General features: G+C 54.5%; 8 protein-coding genes across 8 annotated transcripts; 4 read left to right on the top strand and 4 right to left on the bottom strand.

The window, feature by feature from the left end:
- Positions 1-4: 4 nt before the first annotated feature.
- BDY24DRAFT_364738 (ribosomal L1 domain-containing protein) lies at positions 5-2014 on the top strand. The gene is made up of 4 exons (XM_076637916.1): positions 5-325; positions 451-717; positions 814-912; positions 1036-2014. The coding sequence occupies exons 1-4, from the start codon at positions 111-113 to the stop codon at positions 1640-1642; spliced, it is 1188 nt and encodes a 395-aa protein (XP_076494551.1). The 5' UTR covers positions 5-110; the 3' UTR covers positions 1643-2014.
- Positions 2015-2237: 223 nt separating this feature from the next.
- Positions 2238-5428, bottom strand: BDY24DRAFT_396621 (DUF1996 domain-containing protein). The gene is made up of 14 exons (XM_076641465.1): positions 5271-5428; positions 5138-5154; positions 4927-5010; positions 4751-4814; positions 4655-4681; positions 4508-4577; positions 4169-4443; positions 4056-4064; positions 3949-3987; positions 3751-3880; positions 3447-3664; positions 3274-3370; positions 3131-3212; positions 2238-3057 (listed from the first exon to the last, which is right to left on the bottom strand). Exons 1-14 carry the CDS (start codon positions 5384-5386, stop codon positions 2522-2524), a joined length of 1764 nt encoding a protein of 587 aa, XP_076494550.1. The 5' UTR covers positions 5387-5428; the 3' UTR covers positions 2238-2521.
- Positions 5411-8794, bottom strand: GRS1 (glycine--tRNA ligase). The gene is made up of 11 exons (XM_076641464.1): positions 8551-8794; positions 8124-8370; positions 7887-8046; positions 7632-7777; positions 7139-7454; positions 6577-6998; positions 6269-6464; positions 6091-6184; positions 5890-6012; positions 5770-5797; positions 5411-5681 (listed from the first exon to the last, which is right to left on the bottom strand). The coding sequence occupies exons 1-11, from the start codon at positions 8774-8776 to the stop codon at positions 5543-5545; spliced, it is 2097 nt and encodes a 698-aa protein (XP_076494549.1). The 5' UTR covers positions 8777-8794; the 3' UTR covers positions 5411-5542.
- Positions 8795-13560, top strand: MTR4 (ATP-dependent RNA helicase MTR4). Its single transcript, XM_076641463.1, has 12 exons — positions 8795-9418; positions 9604-9858; positions 9966-10079; positions 10166-10256; positions 10357-10713; positions 10833-11534; positions 11662-11903; positions 11985-12350; positions 12422-12787; positions 12878-13089; positions 13168-13326; positions 13395-13560. The coding sequence occupies exons 1-12, from the start codon at positions 8930-8932 to the stop codon at positions 13405-13407; spliced, it is 3366 nt and encodes a 1121-aa protein (XP_076494548.1). The 5' UTR covers positions 8795-8929; the 3' UTR covers positions 13408-13560.
- Positions 13561-14798: 1238 nt separating this feature from the next.
- VMA10 (H(+)-transporting V1 sector ATPase subunit G) lies at positions 14799-16243 on the bottom strand. Its single transcript, XM_076636054.1, has 6 exons — positions 16154-16243; positions 16041-16079; positions 15923-15965; positions 15695-15795; positions 15320-15369; positions 14799-15159 (listed from the first exon to the last, which is right to left on the bottom strand). The coding sequence occupies exons 1-6, from the start codon at positions 16154-16156 to the stop codon at positions 15033-15035; spliced, it is 363 nt and encodes a 120-aa protein (XP_076494547.1). The 5' UTR covers positions 16157-16243; the 3' UTR covers positions 14799-15032.
- Positions 16244-16735: 492 nt separating this feature from the next.
- GRX5 (monothiol glutaredoxin GRX5) lies at positions 16736-17497 on the top strand (the record flags this gene model as incomplete). The annotated part of the gene is made up of 2 exons (XM_076637050.1): positions 16736-16911; positions 17356-17497. Coding segments are annotated over 2 exons (318 nt in total), but the record flags the coding sequence as incomplete, so codon positions are not given.
- Positions 17498-18054: 557 nt separating this feature from the next.
- Positions 18055-19867, bottom strand: BDY24DRAFT_435939 (uncharacterized protein; the record flags this gene model as incomplete). The annotated part of the gene is made up of 4 exons (XM_076644201.1): positions 19678-19867; positions 19352-19480; positions 18366-19243; positions 18055-18241 (listed from the first exon to the last, which is right to left on the bottom strand). Exons 1-4 carry the CDS (start codon positions 19789-19791, stop codon positions 18055-18057), a joined length of 1308 nt encoding a protein of 435 aa, XP_076494545.1. The 5' UTR covers positions 19792-19867.
- Positions 19868-20118: 251 nt separating this feature from the next.
- Positions 20119-24481, top strand: BDY24DRAFT_396597 (ammonium transporter). The gene is made up of 18 exons (XM_076641462.1): positions 20119-20232; positions 20346-20391; positions 20527-20623; positions 21023-21029; positions 21214-21323; positions 21433-21548; positions 21654-21841; positions 21948-22065; positions 22157-22205; positions 22299-22460; positions 22578-22683; positions 22787-22824; positions 22919-23014; positions 23088-23186; positions 23288-23352; positions 23448-23491; positions 23556-23901; positions 23976-24481. The coding sequence occupies exons 1-18, from the start codon at positions 20216-20218 to the stop codon at positions 24141-24143; spliced, it is 1872 nt and encodes a 623-aa protein (XP_076494544.1). The 5' UTR covers positions 20119-20215; the 3' UTR covers positions 24144-24481.
- The last annotated feature ends 25 nt before the right edge of the window (positions 24482-24506 follow it).

Raw genomic sequence — 24506 nt, 5'->3', positions numbered from 1 at the left:
ACAACTTCGACTCCGCGACCTTGAATTCGAGAATTTGGTTTCTCTCCTTCCTTCGTCCCTCCTCCCTCCTTAACCACGACCCTCCCTCCTTCCCTCTTCTTCTTCCCGCAATGCCCGTCGCTTCTACTTCTACTACTCCCTCCCTCGTGGACGGCCACGTTTCTTACGCTCAGGCTGAGAAGGCCGTCAACGCTCTCTCGTCGTACGCTGTCAAAGCTCGAGCTCAGAAGGAGGACACCGAGCTCATCGTTAAGGAGGAGAACGTCTGGCTCGTAGTCGCTACCAAATCTATCAACCCGGAGAAGAAGTTGAAGCCTATCAAGATGTAAGTAGATGTGTATAGATTGGGGTGGAAGGAGGAACTTGACAAAGGGAGGAGCTCGACGAAGAAATGAGCTCAAGAACGAAAGCTGACCTTTCTTTCTTCTCTTCTTCCTTCTCTCTCTATAGCACCCTCCCCAACCCCCTTATCGACCCTCGAACGACTTCCATCTGCTTGCTCGTCAAGGATCCTCAACGAGAGTACAAGGATCTCCTCGAAACCAACAAGATCAAGTTCGTCTCTCGAGTCGTCGGCGTCACCAAGCTCAGAGGGAAGTTCAAGCCGTTCGAGGCTCGTCGTCAACTCCTGGGAGAGCACGGCATGTTCCTTGCCGACGAGAGGATCGTTCCTCTGCTTCCCAAGCTGCTCGGAAAGGGATGGTTCGATGCTAAGAAGTGAGTGGGCTTGAGAGAGGGAGGAGAGTCGCGCGAGCTGGAGGGCTGATTTTTGGAACGCTTCTTCTTGCTTTCTTTCTCTCTTCTTTCTACTAGACAACCCGTCCCCGTCTGCCTGACAAGGAAGGATCTCAAGGCTGAGCTCGAGCGTGCCGTCTCGGCCACCTACATGCATCTCACTCAGGGAACCTGCACGTGAGTCTCTCTTTCCGTTCTCCTCGTCTCGTCTCGTTCCCGCTCCTCTCTCTCCTTCCCTTCCTCCCTCTCTCTTTTTGCTCTCCTAAACTTACCCACCCTCCTCGCTACCCACTCCTCCAGGTCCATCAAAATCTCCCCTCTCCCCTCCCACACTCCCTCCCAAACGCTCGCCAACCTCCTCTCCGCCATCCCCCAGGTCGTCTCCAACATCAAAGGAGGCTGGTCCTCCATCCAGTCCCTCAACATCAAGACTTCCTCGTCCGTGTCCCTCCCCATCTGGAGCTGCGAGCTCGGAGACAAGGAGGGTCAGAGGTGGGATGGAGTTGGAGAGGAGGCTTGGGAGCTCGAGGAGGAGGGTGCTGAGGGAGCGAAGAAGGAGGTTAAGGGAGGGAAGGGAAAGAAGAGAAGTGCTGCTGAGGCTGTTGAGGGTGGAGAGGAGAAGGCTGTTGTTTCGGAGAAGAAGGTGAAGGTCAAGGGACCCAGACCTGTTTCGACCAAGACCGCTCCCGCTCCCGTCGCCGCCGCCGTCGTTCCCTCGCCAAAAGCATCCAAGAAGGTCGCCGCCCCTACCCCCGCTGTCAAGGAGCCCAAGAAGGTGATGGCCGGAACCCCCAAGAAGGGAGAGCCGTCGGTGGAGAAGAAGAAGACTGCTTCGGGAGCTGGGAAGGCTGCGAAGGAAGGGGTTGTTGGGAAGAAGGGAGGAGCGAAGAAGGTCGCTGCTAAGTAGGGAGGGGTTGGTTTGAGCTTGGGTTTGGTTTTAGGTGTGTGTTTGGTTATATGGGCTATCTCTTGATTGATTTTCGTGGTTGAGAGGAGGGAGAGAGAGCGCGAAAGAGGAGAGGAGGAGGGAGGAGACGCGTTTCGGGCTGAGCTCAGGGTACAGTTTCGAGGCGACCAATCTCTCGTGGCGGGTCTCTTATCCCTCTACGTTTGTTATCTGAAACGAACAGGAGTGATTCTACGACTGCTCGGCTGAATGTCAGCGCTCGTTTGTACAAGAGGGAAAGAAGACCCGACGCGTCGACGCTCGATCTCGTTCCTCTTCTTTTCACTGAGAAGCAAAGGCTGAGGAGACTGAGCTGAAAAGAGAACCTTGGAGGCGAAGATTTTTTTTTCTCGACTAGAGCTCGTGAAGGGCATGCATCAAGGTAGAGAAATAAAACGACGGAGAGACGGTGAGGGAGGAGGGAGGGAGGGAAGAGGGAGCGATTTGGATCGAACATATCGTTCGGAGCTATGGGTCTAGTAGGTGATATTGACGAAGACAACGAGAAGATTAGACAAGAGAGAAAGAGGAAGGGAGGAAGAAACATCGACTTACGCGACTGGACTCGACTTCATCGTTTCTAGGCCTCTACCGGGCCAAAAGGATCGCTCGATACCTCCAGCTGGTAAATTTTCAATTAAAGCAATCTAGCTCCATTCACCCTCTTCTGAACTGATGGTGAAGGAGGGAAGGAAAGATCAGTTCGATCCGACTCGTCTGCAAGGACTCGGCTCTCCCACTTCGCATCTGGTTCGATCGAGAAGCCATCAAACTCGAGAACATATCGAAAAGAAAGATACCACACAAACGAAAGGCATAAACAAGTCCTCTGAGACGTAGTTATCTCCTCCCCGCAACGGTCGAAACCTCGTTCACGAACCTTCCTTCTCCCTCACTCCAAACGCTCCTCCTTTGATCCGTTCCTCTCGCAGCCGCCGACGACATCGGACGTCCAGGAGGGGTTCCTTCCTCTTCACTGAACCTCCCTCCAACCAAACTTCCTCCTCCTCCTCCTCCTCCGTGCTCTCCAGAAGACGAGAGCATCCCAGGCGACGCGTGTCGGTCGACGAGCGTTTGAGAAGTCGAGTGAGAGAAGTTGGATTCGGGAGGAGGAGAAGCCGAGAGGAGGACGGAGTGTCGAGCTTGGGAGTGAGGAGAGGTGTCGTAGGGTGATTGGACTTCGGGGAGGTACTGGTTCTGGGGGGGAGAGGAGGAAGGGTTGGGTTGGTCGGGAGTGGTCTTGGTTTCGTTGAAGATGGGAGGGTGACCGTTCATTGGAGCTTCGTAGTACTGCTCCTTGGATCTTCTTCGTCGACGGAGGAAAAAGAGAAGGGCGAGGAGGGAGAGGAGGAGGAAGGCGATTCCTCCGATGACGCCTGGGGAAGAAAGAGGGAGGTCAGACCTTCGTTGGGCGACGAGAAAGGCGACGCGACTTCTCGACCGACTCACCTCCGACGATGGCTCCAGTGTTAGTCGAGCTCTCCGTCGGAGGAACTTGATTGGCGGGGAGGGGAAGCTGATAGCCTCCGTACTAGAGAAGGGAAGGAGGGTCAGCGAGAGTGTTCGAGGAGGAGGGAGAGGAGGGGACGAACGTAGTTGTAAGGAGCGACGAAGGCTGGTTGAGGGCTGGAGGTGTACGATGGATCGCTGCAGCCGGGAATGAGGTCTCCAGACTGAGAGTCAAGGTTGCTGGTAGAAGAAGAAGGAGGAAAAGAGAAAGTTCAGCACGTCGAAGTCTGACGTCGTTTTTACGAGCGAAACTCACCATCCAGGCATTTTCGGGATCGGAGCTGCGAGTCCAACCTGCTCATCAACAACGAGAGTCGAAGAGAGTTGTTGGACGCAGCTTCCAGCCGTCTGAACGTCAACGTCGGCGAGAGGGACTTCGCAGGCGAGAGATCCGTTCGTTCCTCCAATCTGCTGAGCACGACAGTTCGTTCGGGTTTCAAGGACGTCGACGAGGTATCCGACCCTCCATCCGTTCTAACATAAGGCGAAGAGAAAGAGACGAAGTCAGTCCGAAAAGAAGGGAAGGACGAGACGGGGAGAAAGGAAGACGATCCACGAACCAAGAAGTCAGAATGAAGTGTGTATCCGATTTGATCTCCAGTAGCGAGACTGAGCGAGTTGGGTCGATAAGGGAAACCGGTAAGGTCGTAGGTGACGCTGTATTCTACCCTCGGCAATCGAACGGGGAAGCTGGAAGAGAGGAAGAGCGAAGGTCAACCTCGCTCTCGACGCGTCGGTCTTTCTGTTTCTCGACTCACGCAGAATCCAAGCAGTCCACCCAGTCTGATCCTCCTCCGCTGTGAGATACAACGAACGAGTATCATCAGCTACGAAAGGAGCAGGGATGATGCAGGTCTCGACTCACTAGGCGACGCTGATGAAACGAAAGAGACGCGTCGAAGATTAGACCCGCTTTCTGTGCCTCGACTTCGTTTAATACCACTGTTATCGTCCCTCGCTCTCTTCTTCTAAACTCACTGATTCGAATCCCTTCCAGTGGACAGATCCCTTCCGTTCCAGCACCAGGGAAAGTTGACAACCGCCGAAACGAGCGAACATGGCTGATTCTGAGGAAGCTCGTAGCTTCTGGTGACCTCTCCGTTTGACGAAACACACTCGAACCAAACCCAGTTGTCTCCGTTCGAGGGCGAGGAGAGGTTGAGAGTTCGACGAGCAGCATTTCCTCCGAGCATCTGAAAGTTTGGTGGGAACTCGACGACCGACGCGTTGTTCGATCCAGGTCGAAGGAAGTACTGAAGACGAAGGAAGGTCAGTAACCGATGAGACGAGCTCGAGGAAGGACAAGCGGAAACTTACAGTGACGTTCGATCTACCAACGAGGAAGGAAAAGGTGTTGTTCTCGTGAATCCAAGCGAGAGGAGCGGTCCTGTTTGGAGAGATCGCAGGCGTCGTCCATTCAGCTCTGTCAAACTCTTAGGAAAGCTGTTCAGATCCACCACTCACCAGTAGTTGCTGAGATCCTCTTGAATTCTGTTTGGGAGGATGGGCAGAAAGTGTGAGCTTTCGACGCTTCGTGAAAGAGGAGAAACTGAGACTGACGGCATCGTCGAGCATGAAGACGATCTGGCCGCTTCGTAGTTCGTATTGGGGCCGAAGGCAGATCCTACAGAGTCCAAGAGCGGCGAAGATAGGAAGGAAGGTCAGTTGGAGGTAGGTAAAGAAGGAGGAAGAAGGAAGGAAGCAGATGAAGAGGAGAAAGAAAGCGGTGGACTTGCCTCCGACAACGAGATGCATGTGAGTAGCGGTAGAGTTCGGGTTAACGATGGGATCGATTCTGGTGAGAGTTATGGGTTTGATACCTTTTGAAGAGTCGAAGGAGGAGAGGGAGATAGGGAGGAAGGAGAAAGGAAGGAAGGACGAGTCAGCTCGAGCTCCTGTCCCTCCCCTCGCTCTGCTTCCCTCATCGAGCTCGCAGAATCCACTCACCGAACATGGGGATCTGACTAGCTCAGCCCATCATCGAGTCCAAGTGAAAGAGAGTCAGCTTCGGCCTCGAAGAGGAAAGGAAAAGAGAACTGGAAGGCTCTCTCTCCTTCCTCAGATCCGAGCTAGTACTCACTCGTTCGTCGTCTCGTCCCTCGTCGCTTGCACGAGGCCATTCAGATCACCTTGTCCTTCGACTCCTACGCTAGCCAATCCAAGAGCGAAGAAGATCAAGCCTGCTGAAAGGAGCATGCTTTCGATTTGAGTTGATGGTGGTCGGAGGAAAGGAGAAAGAGGTGTGCAATCCTCTTTTCATGCGAACAGAGAGAGCAGTTACTAACTTGACATACCCATCTTTTTCCTCTACTGCGAGATAACCTACACAGCCCCAACGAAATCGACTCGACTCTAAACCTCCTGCTCTCCAGAGTAGACGGGGAGGATCTCGCAAGCCTGCTCCCAGTTGATGGTTCCGTTCTTGAGATCCGAGATGACCTTGATAACCTCGTCGATGGGTCCGATTCGCTGCTGGGTAGTGTCTCGCTCACTGTGAGGGAAAGAAGGAAGCAGAGGAGAAGGTCAGTCGGAGAAAAAACGAAGGAAAAGACGCGTCGAAACGGCAGGAGAGGACGAACCGAAGAGTGATGGTTCCGTTCTTGACAGCTGCGATGGCGAAAAGAAAGAAAGGGAGGGAGATGAGTTAGTAAGAGGGTCGAGAGCGAAAGAGACGAAAGACGCAAGAGATGAGGACGAACTGGCGAAATCAACAGTGGCACCGAAGGGAGTACCCAGCTCGTCGTTCCGCGAGTATCGCTTTCCGATAGAAGCACTCGAGTCGTCGACTCGGCAGGCGACACCAGCCTTTCGCATCCTGAGGGCTACAAGTGTGAGAAGAGGATCAAAGTCAGCGAAGAGAAGATGCTCGAGGCGAGGGGGAGGACGAAGAGAGGACGAACAGATCTCGTGCGAAATCTTCATGAGGTCGGCGTTGTTGGAGATGGGGACGATAAGGCACTTGAAGGGAGCGATGGAGGCGGGGAGGGAGAGGACCTGAAAAGTGCAAGGGGGGAGGGAAGGAAGAGTCGGTCAAGACGCGTCGAAGAACGACAAAGGAAGAGGAGAAGATGGACGAACACCTCGAGCGGCATCGGCTTCACGGGCCCAGAAGGAGTGCTCGAGAAGGGAGTAGAGGATTCTTCCGATACCGAAGGAGGGCTCGATGACGTTGGGAGTGAACTCTCGGATGGAGTTCTTGGTGGTTTTGAGGGCGATGGTGAGGTAGGTGGGGAGGAGCTCGTACACGGTTCCGTTGACGGTGACGGAGGCGGAGCTATAGGAGCGAGTGAACGAGAGAGAGAAAGAGGTCAATCAAGAATGCTCGTGAAGTCGAGGAGAGGTGGTGAGGAGCAAGAGTCGACGCGTCAAAACGAAGGAGAACTCACGCGTTGGGTCCCTCCAGCTTCTCCTTCAAATCCTTCAACTCCTCCTCAGAGAGCTCATCGACGAACTTGGTAACGACACCAGCCTCCCTCTTGAGCGCAACTCCAACGACCTTCTTGTCCCAAGCAGGCGTCAACTTGGTCACGACGATGGGCTCGGCGAGGGTCTGCTGAACGGCGAGTCGCTGCTTGGTCTTGTTGGCGTGAACGGTAAGATCGTAGGCTGATCGATCGGCGCATCCGACACACTCGATCCATCCGTACGAGGACTGGATCTCGGCGTCCCAGCAGTCGGCGGCGTAGTGAGCCATCTCGTTGGCCATGTGCTGTCGGAATCGGAGTCGGGTAGGGTCGATTCCGATGGCGGTGAGGAAGAGGTGGATTCGAGCGATGAAGTATCCGAGGGTTTGGTTATCGATGATTCCCTGAAGAAGGCGAGAAGCGGAAAAGAAGGGAACAGAAAGGGAGAGGGGGACGTGATCAGCTTCCGAGCGTCGACGCGTCTTTTTCCTCTTCATCTGCCTGTTTTCGACCTCCGCACGAGACTCGAGATTATTGGACCCACCTGAGCGACGGCATCTCCAACGGTCATCTCCTTGAGCTCGGTCCTTCCCTCCTGCTGAACGTCCTTGGGAAGCAACATCAACTTGACGTCCTTGACCTCGTTGAATCGAACGTGGTTCTTGTCCTCTGGGTCGACGAAGTGCTCGATCTCGGCCATGGTGAACTCTCGTACTCGGAGGAGACCCTGTCGAGGGGAGATCTCGTTTCGGAAGGATCGTCCAATCTGAGCGGAGGCGAAGGGGACTCGACCGTTGTTGAAGTCCAGGAGACGGGCGAAGTTGACGAAGTGACCCTGAGCGGTCTCGGGTCGGAGGTATCTGATGAGTGGGATAGGAGTTGAGTGAGGTTGGAAAACGCGAGTTGCGAGATCGGGTTGAGGTGAGAAAGGGGAAAGGAAAGGAAAGGTGAGAAGAGAAGAGGAAGAGACGGGAGGAGAGGTCAGCTCGGGAGACGCGACGAAGTCAAAACGAATAGTCGACAGAGAAAAAACGCACCCCTTGACCTGACCAGTAGGTCCAATGGAGCTTCCGAACATGAGGTTGAACTCCTCTGGCTCAGTGACCTCGTTCTGGGTGTCGGGGTTGACAATCTTGAATCGTCGAATGAGCTCTCCGAGCTCCTTTCCGTTGTAGTTGTCGATCTGGCGAGACGGGAAGAGGGACAGAAGAGTGGATCAGTCTCGGTCATGATAATCGATTCGAACTGAAGTAGAACCTTGTACGACGAGAAGGTAGGAAGATTGGACTGACCTGAGCGAGAACAAACTCGATCTCCTTGACCATCTCGTCCTCGAGCTTGACAGCGGTGGAAGCGACCTTCTTCTTGTTCTTGTTCTTCTTCTTCTCGGCATCGGTCATCTCGACGACGGGAGCAGCAGCGATTCCTCGAGCCTCCTTGTCTCCCTTCAACCTGAAAAAGGAAACCAAACAAGAACGAGTCAGGGTCTTGATTCTTCGTCCCTCCCTTCTTTTGCGAGCTCAACTTACCTCGCCTCCAAGACTCCCTCGACCAAGTGATCCGCTCTGAAGATCTCAGCAGTCTTGACGTCCTTGCACATCCAATCCGCGAACTTGGCTACGTGTCCAGAGGTGATGAGAACGTCTGAGAGGGTCATGATGGTGGTGTCGAGTTCGAGCATGTCCTCCTCGATGATGAAGTGCTTCCTCCACTCGGCGAGAACGTTGGCCTGGAGAGAAGATCCAGGAGGTCCGTAGTCGTAAAGTCCAGCGACACCTAGAGGAGAAGGAAGTCGAGTCAGAATGAGAGCGAGGACCGACGTTCGAAAGAGAAGAAAGAGGAAGGAGGGAGGACCGAGGAGTTGAGCTCGAGCAAAAGATCAAAGGCTCTCCCCCCTCTCTGGCCTCCCTTCTTCTTCTGAATGAAAATCTTCAAGGTAGGAAGAAAAAGACCTACCTCCGTAGATCTCGAAAGCGGGAGCGAAGAAGAACCTCTTGATCATGAGTCCATCGAAAGCCTGCTTGTCGAAGTCGTGAGCGGTCTTGTTCACGGTGGGAGGTCCTCCGAATGAGGACGTAGATTGAGAAGCCATGAGTCGATGAAAGGAAGAGGGAGTGGCGATGCGAGTTGGTTTGAAGGTTGATGTAGTGATAGGGAAGAAGGAAGAAGGGCTTAGTTTCATCCAACGGTGGTGGTTTGGTGCAAGAACAAGAAGAGAAGGGAGTCGGCAGCGAGGTCTTTCATAAAATCACTGTGCTTGAAAGAAGTCGAAGGTCTTCCCTGCTTCCTCTCCTCTCCTTCTTGCTTCCCAACCTTCACCCCTTCTTTTCTCGTTATGGATCCGGACGATCTCTTCTCGTTCCTGGCTCCCTCGGGGTCAGGATCGAAACCCTCGAAATCCACGACGGAAACCAAGGAGGACAAGAGGAAGAGGAAGCAGGACAAGAAGGAGAGGAAAGCCAAAGCGAGCTCGAGCTCATCCTCGAAACGACCAGCTCAAGACGACGACGAATCAGCAGTAGTTCCAGCAACCACCATCGACGACGAGGAGGACGAGGAAGCTTCCCCAGCCAAGCGAGTTCGACTCGCAGGAGGAGAGGAGGAGGAGCAGAAGAAGAAGAAGCAGGAGGTTGATCCGATGGAGGAGCTCGACGAACACGACGACGAACCCGCCACTACTTCTTCAGCAGCCCCCATCGTACCAGAGACTATCAAGCCCGTCGTAGCAGATGAGTTCGAGGAGGAGGCTTCCAGAGAGGTCGCTCCCAGTGCTGGTTTGGAGGCTCCAACGACGGAAGGAGCTGGGATCAAGCTCACCCATCAAGTGAGTTCGACTTCTTGCAATTTTCCTCGTTCAACTTGAGCTTCTATACATTTTCGTCGACGTGATCCTCTTGCTCCAAGCCTCTGCTGTTCTTTTCTGGAATTCGAAGCTCAGATCTGACCTTTCCTTCCCTTCTTCTGCCTCTCCTGCCCTCCCTCCACCTCTTTCCCTCCCTCACCTCCTAGGTCCGACATCAAGTCGCCATCCCTCCCTCCTACCCTTACATCCCCATCGCTCAGCATACTCCTACCGTCCCTCCAGCTCGAGTCTACCCTTTCGAGCTCGATCCCTTCCAGAAGGTCGCCATCGCCTCAATCGAGAGGGAGGAGTCCGTCCTCGTTTCAGCCCATACCTCAGCAGGAAAGACCGTCGTCGCTGAGTACGCCATCGCTCAGTGTTTGGGAAGGAAGGAGAGGGTTATCTACACGAGTCCCATCAAGGTGAGCTCAAGTTCGAATCTGTGCGGGGAGTCGTCGAGCGAGGAGGAACGAATTTCGAGCCGAAGCTGACCTCCCTCTCACGCGTCTCCCTCCTTCCTTCTCTTCAGGCTCTCTCGAACCAGAAGTACCGAGACATCCTCGCCGACTTTGGAGACGTTGGACTCATGACAGGAGATGTCACCATCAACCCTACCGCTTCGTGTTTGGTCATGACTACCGAGGTGAGCTCGAGATCTTTTCGACGACCCGCTCTTTCCTTCGTTCGAGCTCAGAAGCTCACCCTCGCCCGATCTTCAACCTCCCTCAGATTCTTCGATCGATGCTCTACCGAGGTTCCGAAATCATGCGGGAGGTCTCCTGGGTCATTTACGACGAGATTCATTACATGAGGGACAAGGGTTCGTTTCCATTCTCTCTTCCCTCTTCTCACTCCTCTTTCGACCCCTCGCTCCCTTCACTCACACCTCCCTCTTTCCTTTTCTTCTTCGCACCACACAGAACGTGGAGTCGTCTGGGAAGAGACCATCATCCTCCTCCCTCACAAGGTTCACTACGTCTTCCTTTCCGCTACCATCCCCAACTCTCTCGAATTCGCCGAATGGGTCGCCAAAACGCACGACCAACCTTGTCACGTCGTCTACACGGACTACCGACCTACGCCTCTGCAGCACTACCTCTTCCCTGCTGGAGGAGATGGAATCTACCTCGTCGTCGATGAGAAGAGTCAATTCAGGGAGGACAACTTCCAGAAGGCGATGGGAGGACTGGCTGCCATGGATGGAGAGGATCCTGCGAACCCGAACGGAGGGAAGGGGAAGATGAAGGGGAAGACGAAGAAGGGAGCTCAGAAGGGTGGTTAGTTTCGCTTTCTCATACTCTCAGTGATAGTGGAAGGCTGCTAGGTCGAGGTGAAGTCGACGAGGAGAGAGACGCGTGCTGACCTCGTTCTCCCTCGTCTTTTGTGCCTCTTTCAGGAGTCTCGGACATCTACAAGATCGTCAAGATGATCATGGTCAAGAACCTCAACCCCGTCATCGTCTTCGCCTTCTCGAAACGGGAGTGTGAAGGTCTCGCTCTCCAAATGTCGAAACTCGAGTTCAACACCGACGACGAACGAGATCTCGTCGGATCCGTCTTCGAAAACGCCATCAACGCTCTCTCGGAAGACGACCGTGACCTCCCTCAAATCCAATCCCTCCTCCCTCTCCTCAAGCGTGGTATCGGAATCCATCACGGAGGTCTCCTCCCCATCCTCAAGGAAGTCATCGAGATCCTCTTCCAGGAAGGTCTCATCAAGGTTCTCTTCGCTACCGAGACGTTCTCCATCGGACTCAACATGCCCGCCAAGACGGTCGTCTTCAACAACGTTCGGAAGTTCGACGGGAAGGAGTTCAGGAACTTGAGTTCGGGAGAGTACATCCAGATGAGTGGACGGGCTGGACGACGAGGGTTGGACGATCGTGGAATCGTGGTGATGATGGTGGACGAGAAGTTGGAGCCTGAGGCGGCGAAGAACATGGTGAAGGGAGAGGCGGACAGGCTGGATTCGGCTTTCCACCTCGGCTACAACATGATTCTGAATCTGTTGCGAGTCGAGGGAGTCAGTCCGGAGTTCATGCTCGAGAGGTGTTTCTTCCAGTTCCAGAACACTCAGAGTGTTCCCAAGCTCGAGGAGGGTGAGCTCAGATCCCTTTTATTCTATTTCTCGACTCTTCCTTCGCTTCGAACTCTTCGTCGCGTCGCCCTCGAACTCGAGCTGACCTCTTTCGTCTCGCGTCCTCTTCTCTCTTCTCTTCTTCGCAGAACTCCGTCTCGCCGAGATCGAACGCTCGAAGATCGTTATCCCCAACGAGGAAGCCGTCGGAGAGTACCACGACAGGAAGAAGCAGCTCCAGGAACTCGGTCAGGATTTCCGAGACATCATCACCCACCCAACCTACTCCCTCCCTTTCCTCCAACCCGGTCGTCTCGTCACCATCAAGCACAACGATCTCGATTTCGGATGGGGAGTTGTCGTCAACTTCTCGAAACGTCAAGCACCCAAGGTTCGTTCTCGCTCTCTTCCTCTCGACGCGTCGTGTCTCCCTTGCTGACGAGCCCACCCTCCTCTGTGTTTTCTCCTTCAGGGTAAGGGAGCTCCTCCGATCCCCGAAGACGCCTCTCCTCAATCCCAGTACATCGTCGACGTCCTCCTCGCCTGCGCCACAGGATCCACCGTGTCGAAGGATCGAAACTCGTCGCCGACCAACATCCTTCCCTGCCCCGCCGGAGAGAAGGGAGAACCCCTCGTCGTCCCCGTCCTCCTCTCCACCCTCTCCTCCCTCTCTCACATCAGGATCTTCATGCCCAAGGATCTTCGACCTCTCGAGGGACGTCAAGCCGTCTCGAAGGCCGTCGCCGAGGTCAAGAAGAGGTTCCCGGAAGGGATCGCTCTCCTCGATCCTATCGAGAACATGGGAATCAAGGATCCTGAGTTCCTGTCGCTGCTCAAGGTTCGTTACTCTTCTCTCTCGATCTCCTCTCGAACTTCTTTCTGACCTTTCCTCTTCGTCTTCTTTGGCAGAAAATCAAAACCCTCGAGAAGCTCCTCCTCAACTCCCCTCTCCACTCCTCTCCCCAACTCCCCGCCCTCTACGCTCAGTACACCGTCAAGCTCGAGCAGACCACCTCCATCCGAGCTCTCAAGAAGCGAATCTCGTCGGTCCACAACGTTCTCCAACTCGACGAGCTCAAGAACAGGAAACGAGTCCTTCGTCGATTGGGGTTCACCTCGGCGGACGACGTTATCGAGATGAAGGGACGAGTGGCTTGCGAGATCTCGACGGGAGACGAGCTGCTGTTGACGGAGATGATCTTCGGTGGAGTGTTCAACACGCTGCAGCCCGAGCATGTGGCGGCGCTGTTGAGTTGTTTCGTGTTCCAGGAGAAGGTGAGTCGCGTTTCCTCCTCTCTCTCGTCTCGTCCCGCGCCCTTTCCCCTCTCGAAACTGACGCTGTTTTCTTTGTCTTTCCCTTCGCAGTCTACCCAAGTCGTCAAGCTCAAGGAAGAACTCGCCACTCCTCTTCGAGTGATGCAGGAAACCGCTCGTCGAATCGCCAAGGTCTCTCGAGAATCCAAACTCCCTCTCGTCGAGGAGGAGTACGTTCAGTCCTTCAAGGTCGAACTCATGGACGCCGTTATGCAGTGGTGCAGGGGAGCCAAGTTCTCGGAGGTCTGCAAGATGACCGACGTGTGAGTACCCGCCCTTTTTTGAGATCTACGGCATCGAGACTGACTGTCGTTCTTTCTCGTCTTCTCGTCTTCCTCCAGGTTCGAGGGATCCCTCATCCGAGCTTTCCGACGTCTCCAGGAGCTTCTTCGACAGATGGCTCAGGCTGCTAAGGCGATCGGAAACGTCGAGCTCGAGGAATTGTTCGTCAAGAGCTCGGAAATGCTCGAGAGACCCAACACGGTCGTGTTCAACCCTTCGTACGTCGCTCCGGACGACCTCTCTGCTGTCTCGAACTCGAATCTGACCAAGTTCACTATATTTGCAGCCTGTACCTCTAAGGGAACTTATCTCGTTGTTGGTTGGAGGTCTTCGTCGACGGAGGGGAGAGGGGAGGGGAGGAGGAGGGAATCGGTTGTCGTTTTCTCCTCAGCGTCTTTCCGCGCTGCTTTTTTCTGTTGTCTTTTCTTCGCATAGCATGATTATCACTTACAGATTTACCAGATGAGAATCGGAAGCGAAGCTTTTCTCTAGCTTGGTCGTCAAGTCGGTTACTGACTCTTGAAAACCAGCCGATCCGTCTCCTCTCCCTCAACCACATCTTTCTTGCTATCCCTTCCTTCACTTCACCCTACTCTCTCCTTCTACAGCTCCCAGTATGCCTAGTCTGTCAACCCTCGCCGTGTTCCAAGATCCTCGAGCAGACATCGTCCTTCGAAGTTGACAAGGAGGAGATGGGTTCGCCGTTCGTTCGCTCCATCTTCGAGCTGCCTCTTCCGTCTTCGACGGGATGATGGATCTTCCAGTTCAGGATTCAGCAGAGGAGGAGGATGGGAAACCCGTCGTCTTGCTGGAGGAGTCTCCGAAGGCGTTGGAGTTGTACTTGAGGTTGATTGTGGGCGAGGAGAAGATGGATCTTCTCGAGACGTTCGAGGAATTCATGTCGTGGGTTCTCCTTCCCTCTTTCAGCTCCTTCTCCCTGTCGAAAGAGTGTCGTCTCCTAACTCTCTACTAATCTCTGCGTTCCAGCGTCCTCCCTCTCGCCGAAAAATACGAATCCCATCTCGTCCTCAATCTCCTCCTCTCTCCTCTTCGCCCTCACGTCTACTCTCACCCGAAGACCATCTTTCCTCTCGCCTGCATTCACGGTCATCTCACCCTCGCGAAACGAGCCTTGGAGTACCTTTCAGGAACGGCGGTCGTCGAGAAGGCTCAGCCTTCCCGATCGGATTTCTTGACGGGAAGATGGAGATGGCAGGGAGAAAACGCGTCGCTCGACGAGATCCCAAAGGACTTGTTCGAGAGGATCCCTCTGAAGATCGTCGAGAAGCTTCAGAAGCTGCAGGCGCGAATCGCGAAGGGGAGTTTGAGGTGGGCTGATGTTGCAGACGAGCTCAAGGTTCGTTCGTCCGTCTCGTTCTCGACGCGTCAGAGATTCGGCTCGACCACTAAACTTTCTTCCCTTCTTCCTGAGTTTTTGCAGTTTGACTAGTTCCATCAAATGTCTAGGCGGATAGTCAGTTTCGATTCAACCCTCCCTAATCTCAAGTTCGAGGCCGTCGAGGCCGTCGAGGAAGCAGAGCGCTGACCGCCGCACTTTCTTGATCGGGACCGTTCAGGTTCCTTCTTCTCCTTCTGCTCGGACACTCCTCGTTACACTCTTTTAAGATATATACTCTGTATACTACTTCCCCAGCCTCGCCCTACCAGCTCCCGAGCTTCGTCCTCCCTGCGAGCGAAGCTCAGCTCGACTCGACGCGCTCTCTCTCCTTGCTCCTTGCCCTCTCCTTTCCTCTCCCCTCCCTTTCTTTCCCTTTCCGACCTCCCACCACCCTCAGCAAAACGAAGAACCTCCATCAATCCAAAACCTCTCTCGTCCCTCCTCCTCCCAAACCCTCCCCAAATCCCACTCCTTCTGGGCTCCTCTCTTCCCAACCCAGTTCTCCCTAAAGTCCAGCCTCGACCCCTAAGCCTCCAACTTGGTCAAGTTCCTATGCAGTTCCGGCTTGACGAGCACGACTCGATCGAGCAGTTTCTGAACGACCGAGGGTCGGTTGGTCGAGAAGGAGGAACGGAGGGTGGAGAGGGATTGTCTGCGAGCGAGTGAAGCGAAGCGATGAGAACGCGAGTGAGCCAAGACGAAGTGGGTGGGAGCGAGCGACGAGAGGAAGAGTGAAGGAGGAAGAAGGCGGGATGGGAGGTCAGTGGTAGGAGAGAGGGAGGAAAGGAAGGGAAAGGAGGGCTGGGACGCACTCAGTGGAAGTGTCGATGGTGGATTGGGAGGAGGTTGAAGATCCGGCGTGCTGCAGAGAGAGTAGGGCAAGATGGTCAGTCGGGTGGAAAGAGAGAGTGGGAGGGAGGAGAAGGGGTGGGTTGGGAGAGGGAAGGGAAGAGGGAAGGAGGGAGGAGGAGGAGGGAGCGAGCTCATCGCACACGACGGGTCGAGAAGAGTTGCTGCTCTCTCTTCTCCTCATGTAGCATCAGAATTGTGCGAGAAGAAGAGAGCGCCTACACTCCACTTCTCTCCTTCCTTCCTGCCCTACCTCGTCTCGTCTCGTCCGTCCCAAACCCCTCCCTCCCTCCCTCCCTCCCTCCCTCCTCTCCATCGAACGTTCGAATCCCACTTACCTCCTTCTCGTACTGCTTGAACTCCTCCTCCTTCTTGGCCTTGTAGGTCTCAATCTCCTTGGCAGCCTCAGATCGAGCATCCTTCAACTTCTGAGTTCGGTCTGCCATCCCAAAACGAACGAAGAAAGGGTCAGACCGGAGGAGAGCGACGAGATGCGAGCTTCCTTCCTTCCACCTTCTGTATTCCTCCCTGCTCCCTCCCTTTCGTCAAGATAGAGATGAACGTACATTGTCGAGCGACCTGGACGACTTTGGAAGCTTCCTTCTCAGCCTAGATCAAAACACGAACAAGTATAACGAGGTCAGCGGAAGAGGAGAGGGGAAGGAGGAGAAGGAGGAGACGAACCTCGAGAAGGGTAGCTATTCCAGCGGATTGTTGAGCGGCCTGGGAAGCGGAACAAAAGAAGAAGAGTGAGCCTCGTGAGCGTATATAGAAGGCAAGAAGGGGAGGAGACCTACCATGTTGATGTAGAGTTATAAAAGAAGGGAAAGGGGGAAGTGATGATGCGGTTGAGGGTCGACCTCCTCCTCTGGACTCTGGAGCGTTTTGGACTTCGATTCGCTCTTCGTTTCTGGTCTTGCTCCCAACTTCCATTCACCCTTTTTTCTACCAACGATGTTCGCCCGATCTCTTCTTCGTCGTGCAGCTGTGGGTACATCTCTCTTCGACCTTCCACTTGTACGATCTTCTCGTATGGAAACGAACGCTGACCTTGCTCTCTCTTGCGAACGAAAGACCACTCCCCGATTCGCTCTCCCTATCTCTTCTTCCACCACTCCCCTGTCCTCCTTCCTCGCTTCCAGATCTCTCAGTTCATCTTCCAAGGCTATTATTGATCAGGTACGTTTGGGCGCGCATATACTCTGGTTTCTCTCGCTTCTCTGAGGTCTCTCTCTCTCTCGAGGATCGAGAATCGGGAAATCGTCCAAGCTGACCTTCTCCTCCCTCCCTCCCTCTCTTCCTTCCTCTCCTCTCCCCCTTTTCCACTCCCGCTCTCTCTCTCTCTCTCTCTCTCTCTCTCTCTCTACCGACGCTCCCAGGCCGTCGCCTCCCACCCTCTTGTGGTCTTCATGAAGGGAACTCCCGCCGCTCCTCAATGTGGTTTCTCTCGAGCCGTCATTCAGATCCTCGGCGTTCACGGAGTTCCGGAGGACAAGATGAAGACGTACAACTGTTTGGACGATGCGGAGCTGAGGGAGGGGATTAAGGAGTACAGGTTAGTGGTACCTTCGGCGGTTTGTTTTAAGGGGCGGAGATGGAAGAGAGAGGTGGTGGGAGGAGAAGGGAGGAGAAGGGAGGAGTCGGAGCGTGGTGGGCTTTTGAGCTCGAACGAGGTTCCTTTTTTTTGGGAGGGATCGAGCAGTTTAGCTCGTAGAAGACTCGAGGGGACGAGCTTGTAATGGGGTTGTAGCAGGAGGGATAAAGGCAGGGAGGGAGGAACTGTTGAGCTCGGGTCGGGTTGGTCGGTCAGCTTGAGCTCTCTCCTTCCCTCCCTCGCCCTTTGAGAATTGAGATCGAGCCTCAAATCTCGTCGAAGCTCGACCTTCCATCCTTCCTTCCCTCGATGCTCTCTCCTTTTTCTTTCGATCGCTCCCATTCTACTCTCCATCGTCTCTTCGAAACCAAATCCCTGACCTCTTTCCTCCCAACGCACAAACAGTGACTGGCCCACGATCCCTCAAATCTACCTCTCTGGCGAGTTTGTCGGAGGCTGCGACATCCTCCTCTCGATGCACTCGTCGGGAGAGCTCGAGACGCTGTTGATCAAGGAGGGCGTCATCCCGGAGGAGATCCCAGCGGAGGTGGAGGAGGCTCAGAAGGAGGGCAGGGAGGCGGAACAGGGGAAGAAGGAGTAGGGAGTGGGGAGTGGGGAGTGGGAAGGGCGTTTACGATGAGTGTTTGTTTCTTTGGTCTTGGGTTGTGCGAGGGAGAGAAGGCTCAAGAGTAGGGAGAGGACGAGAGGAGAGGACGAGAGCACGAGAACAGCGATAGGGAGACGAGGAGGAGAGCGACCTCCTCCAAGAGATGTATAGAAGCGAGCAGCCTGCTTCCTTTGGCGGGAAGCGCTCCGAGAAAGAAAGAAAGAAAGGGAGGCAAGAAGGAATCTTCGACGCGGACGAACGAGTTCGAACGCGTCCATCTCTCTCCCTAGACTAGTTCCCTCGCTCCCAGTCTCGTCGGGATCGGACTGTTTTTTTCAGATGCATAGGATCGTCAAGTGATCTTTGCATACATGTAAACGAGCAAGATGTAAGGCAAAGCAAAGGGCAAAGGCATCGATCCCCCAACTCTCTGAAACCCATCAACTCTCCCCTCCCTTTCCTCCCAACCCGCACCACCCTCCCAAACCCCTTCAAATTCACTTCCCTCCCTTCCTCCTCCCCTCCTTCTCCCTCCTCTTCCTGTTCTCCTCCTTCAACGCCTCCTCGTCCTCCCTCCTCGCGATCGCCGCACTCCGACGTTCCTCCCTCGCCTCGTCCTCGTAGTTGGCTTCCATCCCGCCCGAGGAAGAGTCCGAGTCCGAGTAGACGTCGCGGGAGGAGTATCTGGGAAGGAGAAGAGGGTGAAGAGAGAAGGGAGGGTGGATTGAGTGCTGAGAACGACGACGCAAACAGAAACGCGGAGAGAGAGAGATGAGTGCGAAACGACGGTATCTATGTTCAAACTCACTTGTTCCGATCCATCCCCATAGCTTCCCAAACCGCTTTCCTCACCACGTCCTCGTTCCTCGTTCCTCCTCCTTCACCTCGCTTCTTCTTCGAGCTCTTCCCCCTGCTCCTCCTCGAATCCTCCGATCCATCCGAGTCCAGTTCGGAAGAGGACAAGTCTCGATCCGCTTCTCTCCGACGTTTGGCTGCTAGCGTTGAGGCTGTGAGAGGGGAGGGTTTGTGGGTTTTGGAGGAGGTGGGGAGGACGGGTCGATGTTGGGAGGAGGAGGAGGAGGGGTAGTGGGTTGGTTTGGAGGATGAGGAGGTAGAAGAGGGTTTGGAAGGTGATCCGTTGCCGTTGGTAGCTGTAGAGGAGCGATGTTGGGAGGAAGACGGTGCAGCTGAAGAAGACGACGACGACGCGACGGGTCTCGAACTTGAACTGGACGTGCTCTTCTCCTTCCCCTTCCCCTTCCCGAACCAATCCACCCCTTTCGCTTCCACCTCCCTCTCCTTCCTCCTCTCGTGGAGTTCCCTTTCGACCTCATCGACGGTTCTCCTATCCCTCTTCTCCTGATTCAACATCCTCATGCCTTCGTCTCCAATCTGCTTGTTCAACTGTCCCTTCACTCCCGACGAACGCGACGACGACGACGAGGTGATGGTGTGTTTCTTGATGAGTCCTGATTTCGTGGTGAGCGAAGAAGGTCGAGAGTTGATCGAGGAAGATGGACCGGAGAAGGTTTGAGCGTGTTTGAGAGCTCGGAGTTCTTCTCGGGTCATGGTTTCGCGAGAGGAGGAGGAAGAAGCGTGCGAGGGACGAGAGGAGGAGGAGGAGGAGGAGGATTTGGGTTTGGCGAAGGCTGTTTTAGCGATGGAGAGGGGTTTGGCGGTGGCGAGCTGGAATGTATGTATACATATATAGATATGTACGAGCAGGAGAGTCAGCACGAGGAGGAGAGGAGGAGAGGAGGGAGGAAGGAGGAAGGAGGAAAGGGTCGAGCTGACCTTTGCTGAAGCTTCCTTTGCGATTCGTTCCCTCTCTAGTTTCCGTTCCTTCTGAATCTGATCCTCCTTCTCACGACGTTCACGAAGTTCACGATCCTTCAGAGCAACCTCCTTCTGACGTTGTTCAGCCTGGGAAAGAAGAAGGGAGAGCGAGAGCGAGGAAGGAGAAGGGGAAGGAGCAAGAGAGCTCGTCAGCTCGATCGATTCAAGAGAGAGAGAGGGACCGTCGAAGCGAGAGACATCCTTTAGAAGAGCACAGCCTTCTCTACACCAATGAGGACATCTCTATCCCAATCTGCCTCCGAGGCCTCGAAAGATCTACTCACCTTGTCCCTCTCCTGCCTGAGCTTCAACTCCTTCTCCTTGACCTTCCTCGCCGCCTCCTGAACAGCTGAGGAACCCGACGTAGCAGCAGCCGCTTTGAGTTGGCGATAGTCCATCCCTTTCCTTGACGACGACGAGGTGAGAAAAGCCTTTCTTGGTTACCGAGAAGAGGGCGTGGATGGGTGTTGAGAGGGAGAAAGGTGACGTTTCGAAGTCAGAGGAGAGGAGGGCCTAGGCTCGTCGTCCCGCTGCAGCTCAAGTCGCTCCAAATGTGAAAGAAATTTTCACACGAGTCCCGAGTTTATATGTAGATCTTCTTACTTGCACACAACTCGGAGTCCGAAAATCTTCTCACTTGTGTCCTGACTCGACTTTCTCCTTGGACGGACTGGGAGCCCCTAAATCAGCTTCCTTCTTTCTTTCTCTCCTTCCCTCCCTTCCCTTCAACCACGACACCCTCCTTTTTCCTCCTTCTCTTCTCTCTACACCCCCTCTCCTTCTCTTCTTCTACTACAGTCCCTCCTCTCTCCTTTTACGGCGATGGTCAACTTGACTTAGTACGTCCTCCTAGAAGAAGAGAAGGAAACGAGATTTCCAGAGCTCGACCTCGTCCCTCCCCGTCCCCGTCCTCGTCCGCTCTCTGACCTCTGCTTCTCTCTCTCTCTCTCAGCGGTGTTATCGATGGCAGCACTGGAACCATCAACTCGGGAGGAACCGTACGTTTCCAGCACCAGCTTTTCTCTCTCTCGCTCCTTCGCATCCTATCGATATCCAATCGATAACCCACCAAGAATCCAACAACTCACATCGGCTTCTCTTGCTCCCTTTCTCTCTTCCCTCTCTCTCTACAGGACCTGATCGCTACAGCTGAGGATGGAACCGTCGCCTCGTACGATCCTGGAGATCTCTGCTGGGTCATGATGTGCTCGGCTCTCGTGTGGCTCATGAGTGAGTCTCTCTCTGCTCTCTCTCTCTCAGTTCACGGTCAGGCGGGAAGGAGGAGGAGGAGGGGAACGGTCGGAGGGACTCAGAAAATCCCAGATAAGGGAAGGACAGGGATCGTTTCTTAAACGATTCAGTCTCGAGGATAGCAGCAGCCTTCTTGCTCTTCTTGAAAAAAATCCCAGCAGGAGCAAAGGGGGGGTCCAGGGCTTGGGAGGGGAAGGAGAGAAGAGGGGGGGCTGAGTTTTGGGAAAGACGAGCTCACCACGAATTCGACGTTTCTTGTCGATCTGGGCTACCTTTTTTCGCTCTGAGCCCGCCCCGATCACTCCTCTCGCAATCTACGAACGAGCTTGTATACATCGCGCTGACTGAGCTTTTTCGTTCTTTCGTCGGTCGCAACAGTTCCTGGGTTCGTCGCTTTGCTTTGCTTTCCTTCCTTTCAGCCCATCGACTCCTCGCTCCACTACCTCCCTTGCTCCCATCACCCCTCGGCACCTTTTCCCTATCGCATCGCCTCCCACCTCACACCCATCACATCTCTATCAACCCCTCTCTGACTCTCTCACCTCTCCTCCTTTCGTTCACTTCTACAGCCTCGGTTTCCTCTACTCTGGTCTCGTCAGACGTAAAAACGCCCTCTCCTCGCTCTTCATCACCATCGCAGCTCTCGCCGTCGTTTCCTTCCAGTGGTTCTTCTGGGGATGTGAGTCTCACATCTCTCTCTCACCCTTATGCCTTTCTCATCGCTCGACGAACGTCGGAAACTGATTCAAACCAACGTTCGTCCTCGTTCCCTCTTCCGTTTTCGCCAGACTCCCTCACCTTCTCCAAAACGGGAGGTTCCTTCTGGGGAAACCTTCGAAACTTTGGGTTCATGGGAGTCCTGGAGCTTCCCATTCCTGAGGCTAACAACAAGATCCCTGAGTTGGTGAGTTCGGGATCGTTCTCTTCGAGGAGTCGCGACCTTCCTCCCTCGTTTTTTTTCCTCTCCTTTTCTCACCACCGCCATCGTTCGTTCTTCTCACAACCACAGGTCTTCGCCATCTACCAATCCATGTTCGCCTCCCTCGTCCCAGCCATCATTCTCGGAGCAGCAGCCGAGAGGTCTCGATTCCTCCCTGCCATGGTCTTCACCTTCTGCTGGACCACGCTCGTCTACGATCCTCTCGCTCATTGGATCTGGTCCGCCAACGGCTGGGCTTTCAAGTGGGGTGTTCTCGAGTTCGTACACGCCTCCTCTCGTTTTCGTTCTCGTTTGCCCTTCTTTCGAGCTGACCGTTCGATTTCACTTTCTTGCGTCTTGGCTTGTTCTCTTTCTTTCTCGCAGCTACGCTGGAGGAGTGCCCATTGAGATCGCTTCCGGAACCGCTGGACTTGCCTACTCGTACTACATCGGACATCGACGAGGATACTTGCAGAACGAGACGCTTTTCAAGCCTCACAACGTGAGTTCGACTTCGACTTCGACGCGTCCAATCGATCCTCGTCTTTCTTCTCGCTGACTCCCTTTTCCCTTCTGCTCTTTGATGTGATCAGATCTCTCACGTTGTCCTCGGTACAGTGTTCCTCTGGGTCGGATGGCTCGGTTCGTCTCGTCTCTTTTTTTGGTCTCGTTCTTGTCGTCCCTCGCCCACTTCCTCTCTCTCCTCGACTCACACATTCCTCTTCTTCCCTTTAGGATTCAACGGAGGCTCCACCTTCGCCGCCAACCTTCGAGCAGCCATGGCCATCTTCACCACCAACCTCGCCGGAGCCAGTGGAGGAATCACCTGGATGCTCCTCGATTTCAGACTCGAGAAGAAGTGGTCCCCGATCGGGTTCTGCACGGGTGCGATTTGTGGTGAGTCGTGTCCCCCTCCCCTATCCTCGCATCTCTACTTTGCGTTGAGAAGAAGAGCCCGTTTGCGTTTCGTTGGCTGATCGTCGAAGGTTGTTGGTTTGTTGGAACGACTTTCAGGTCTCGTCGCTATCACCCCAGCGGCTGGGTTCGTGGGAGGTCCCGCTGCTTTGTTGATCGGAGTTGCTTCGTCGGCTGCTTCCAACAGTGCTACTAGGTTGAAGAAGTGAGTTTGCTCGAGGCGACGACGACGACGACGCGTCTCGGTTTCTTTCTTCGCTTCGACGCTGACTCTGTTCTTCTCTCCTGCTATCCTACTCGGTGCTCAGTGTCATGCGGGTTGATGATCCTCTCGATATTTTCGCTTGTGAGTTCGCCTGCAACTCGAACGAAGGAACCCTTTTCTTCGTTCTCGATTCTCGACGCTCACTCCTCCCCTTCCTCTCCCTTGCCCATCGCAGGTCACGCCCTGTCCGGAGTCATCGGAACCCTCCTCACCGGTATCTTCGCTCAAGCTTCCGTCGCCAACAACGATGCCTACGCTGTCATTCCTGGAGGTTCGTTCGGCGTTTCCTGCTCTTCCTCTCCCCTTTTCCGACCTCGTCTGACCTCGAGTTTCGGTTTTCACAGGTTGGCTCGATGGAAACTTCCGACAGCTCGGTCTCCAAGTCGCCTGGGTCATGGTCGGATTAGTTTGGACCTTCACTGTTACGCTTGCGATCATGTTTGGTGAGTCTACTTCGTCGACGACGAGGACGCGTCTCTCTTCCCTTCCGCTTCGTCCAGGGTCGAGCGATGAACTGACTCGCCTCGGCTTTTGTTCCTTGTAGTCATCGATCACATCCCTGGACTTCACTTCCGTTCTACCGATGAGGCTGAGATCGTTGGAATGGATGTTCGTCGCCTCTCTTTCTTTCGTCCTCTTCCCTTCGTCAGACCTTCCACTGACGGCTCGCAATCTCTCTCTCTTTTCTTACTTACCCCTCACAGGAAGTCGAGCACGGAGAGTACATTCAGGATTACGTGTCTCTCAGGTTCGTCTCTTTTATACCCTCTTTCCTTTTCCTCCCAGCTGACCTCTCTCTCTTCTTCAATCAGACGTGATCTCGAATCGACCTTCTCCCCTCTCGACGCCCACACCCACACCCAAAACAACACCCTCGCCCGGCCCGCCTCCCTCCGATCTCGGACGCACGATCTCGACGAGGAGGAGAAGGGACGAGGGAGGGAGAGGTACTGGTCCAAGGAGAGAACGATCATCGAAGTGGGGAGTGGGAGCGATGAGGAAGGGAAGGGTCACGGTCGATTGAACGGCCTTGGGAACGGGAACGGGAATGGGAACGGGTTGGGAGTGAACGTGGAAGGGAACGGAGCGGCGGGAGCGGGAAAGGAGGAGACGTTGAGGTTGAGGAGTAGGAGTCGAGGGAGGGGGGTTGGAGGAGTGGTCAGTCTTTGGGTTTCCTCTTTCCTTCTTTCGAACTGTACACGCTAACCCGTCCTCCTCCTCTTCATTCACAGTCATCCGAGGAAATCGAAATGCAACCCTCGTCCAACCTCAACGGAGGAACAGCTCGAGCCCACCCTCGGCACTCGCCTTCACCCAACCGACACGCTTCCCCTCGAGCGAGAAGACTCTCGGAACTCATCCCTGGAGCGCCTAACGAACCTACCACGAAGGAGGATTAGGCCACCTTCAAACCCTTGCTTCACACACACGCTTCGCATGCTTTTTCTTCCCTTCTTCAGCTCGTTTTTTTTTTTTGTTTTCTCGCAAAGTTGTCGTCGCGTCGACTCGACCATGCTCGCTCGTTCCCGCGTTTTTTTTTTCTTCCTCTTTTGTACCGCTCTCTTTGCCTCTCCCTCTCTCTCTCCCGTTTTTTGTGTGATCCGTTTTGATCGTCTTCATGTATGTGGTTTCAGCCTTGAAGAACGCGTTCTCGTCGTCGATTTCGACTGAGCTCGCTTCTCTGTTTTTAAACGTCCATCATCTCCTCCCTCTCCCCTCTCCCTCCTCCTGCTGGACGCTTTTGTGCCTTTGGCTGTCGTATA

This window comes from Mrakia frigida (genome assembly GCF_051309035.1).
Source record: "Mrakia frigida strain ATCC 22029 unplaced genomic scaffold BDY24scaffold_26, whole genome shotgun sequence".
Classification (NCBI taxonomy): Eukaryota; Fungi; Basidiomycota; class Tremellomycetes; order Cystofilobasidiales; family Mrakiaceae; genus Mrakia; species Mrakia frigida.
The sequence above is the reverse complement of the archived record's forward strand: the minus strand, read 5'-3'. Positions and strand labels throughout refer to the sequence as shown.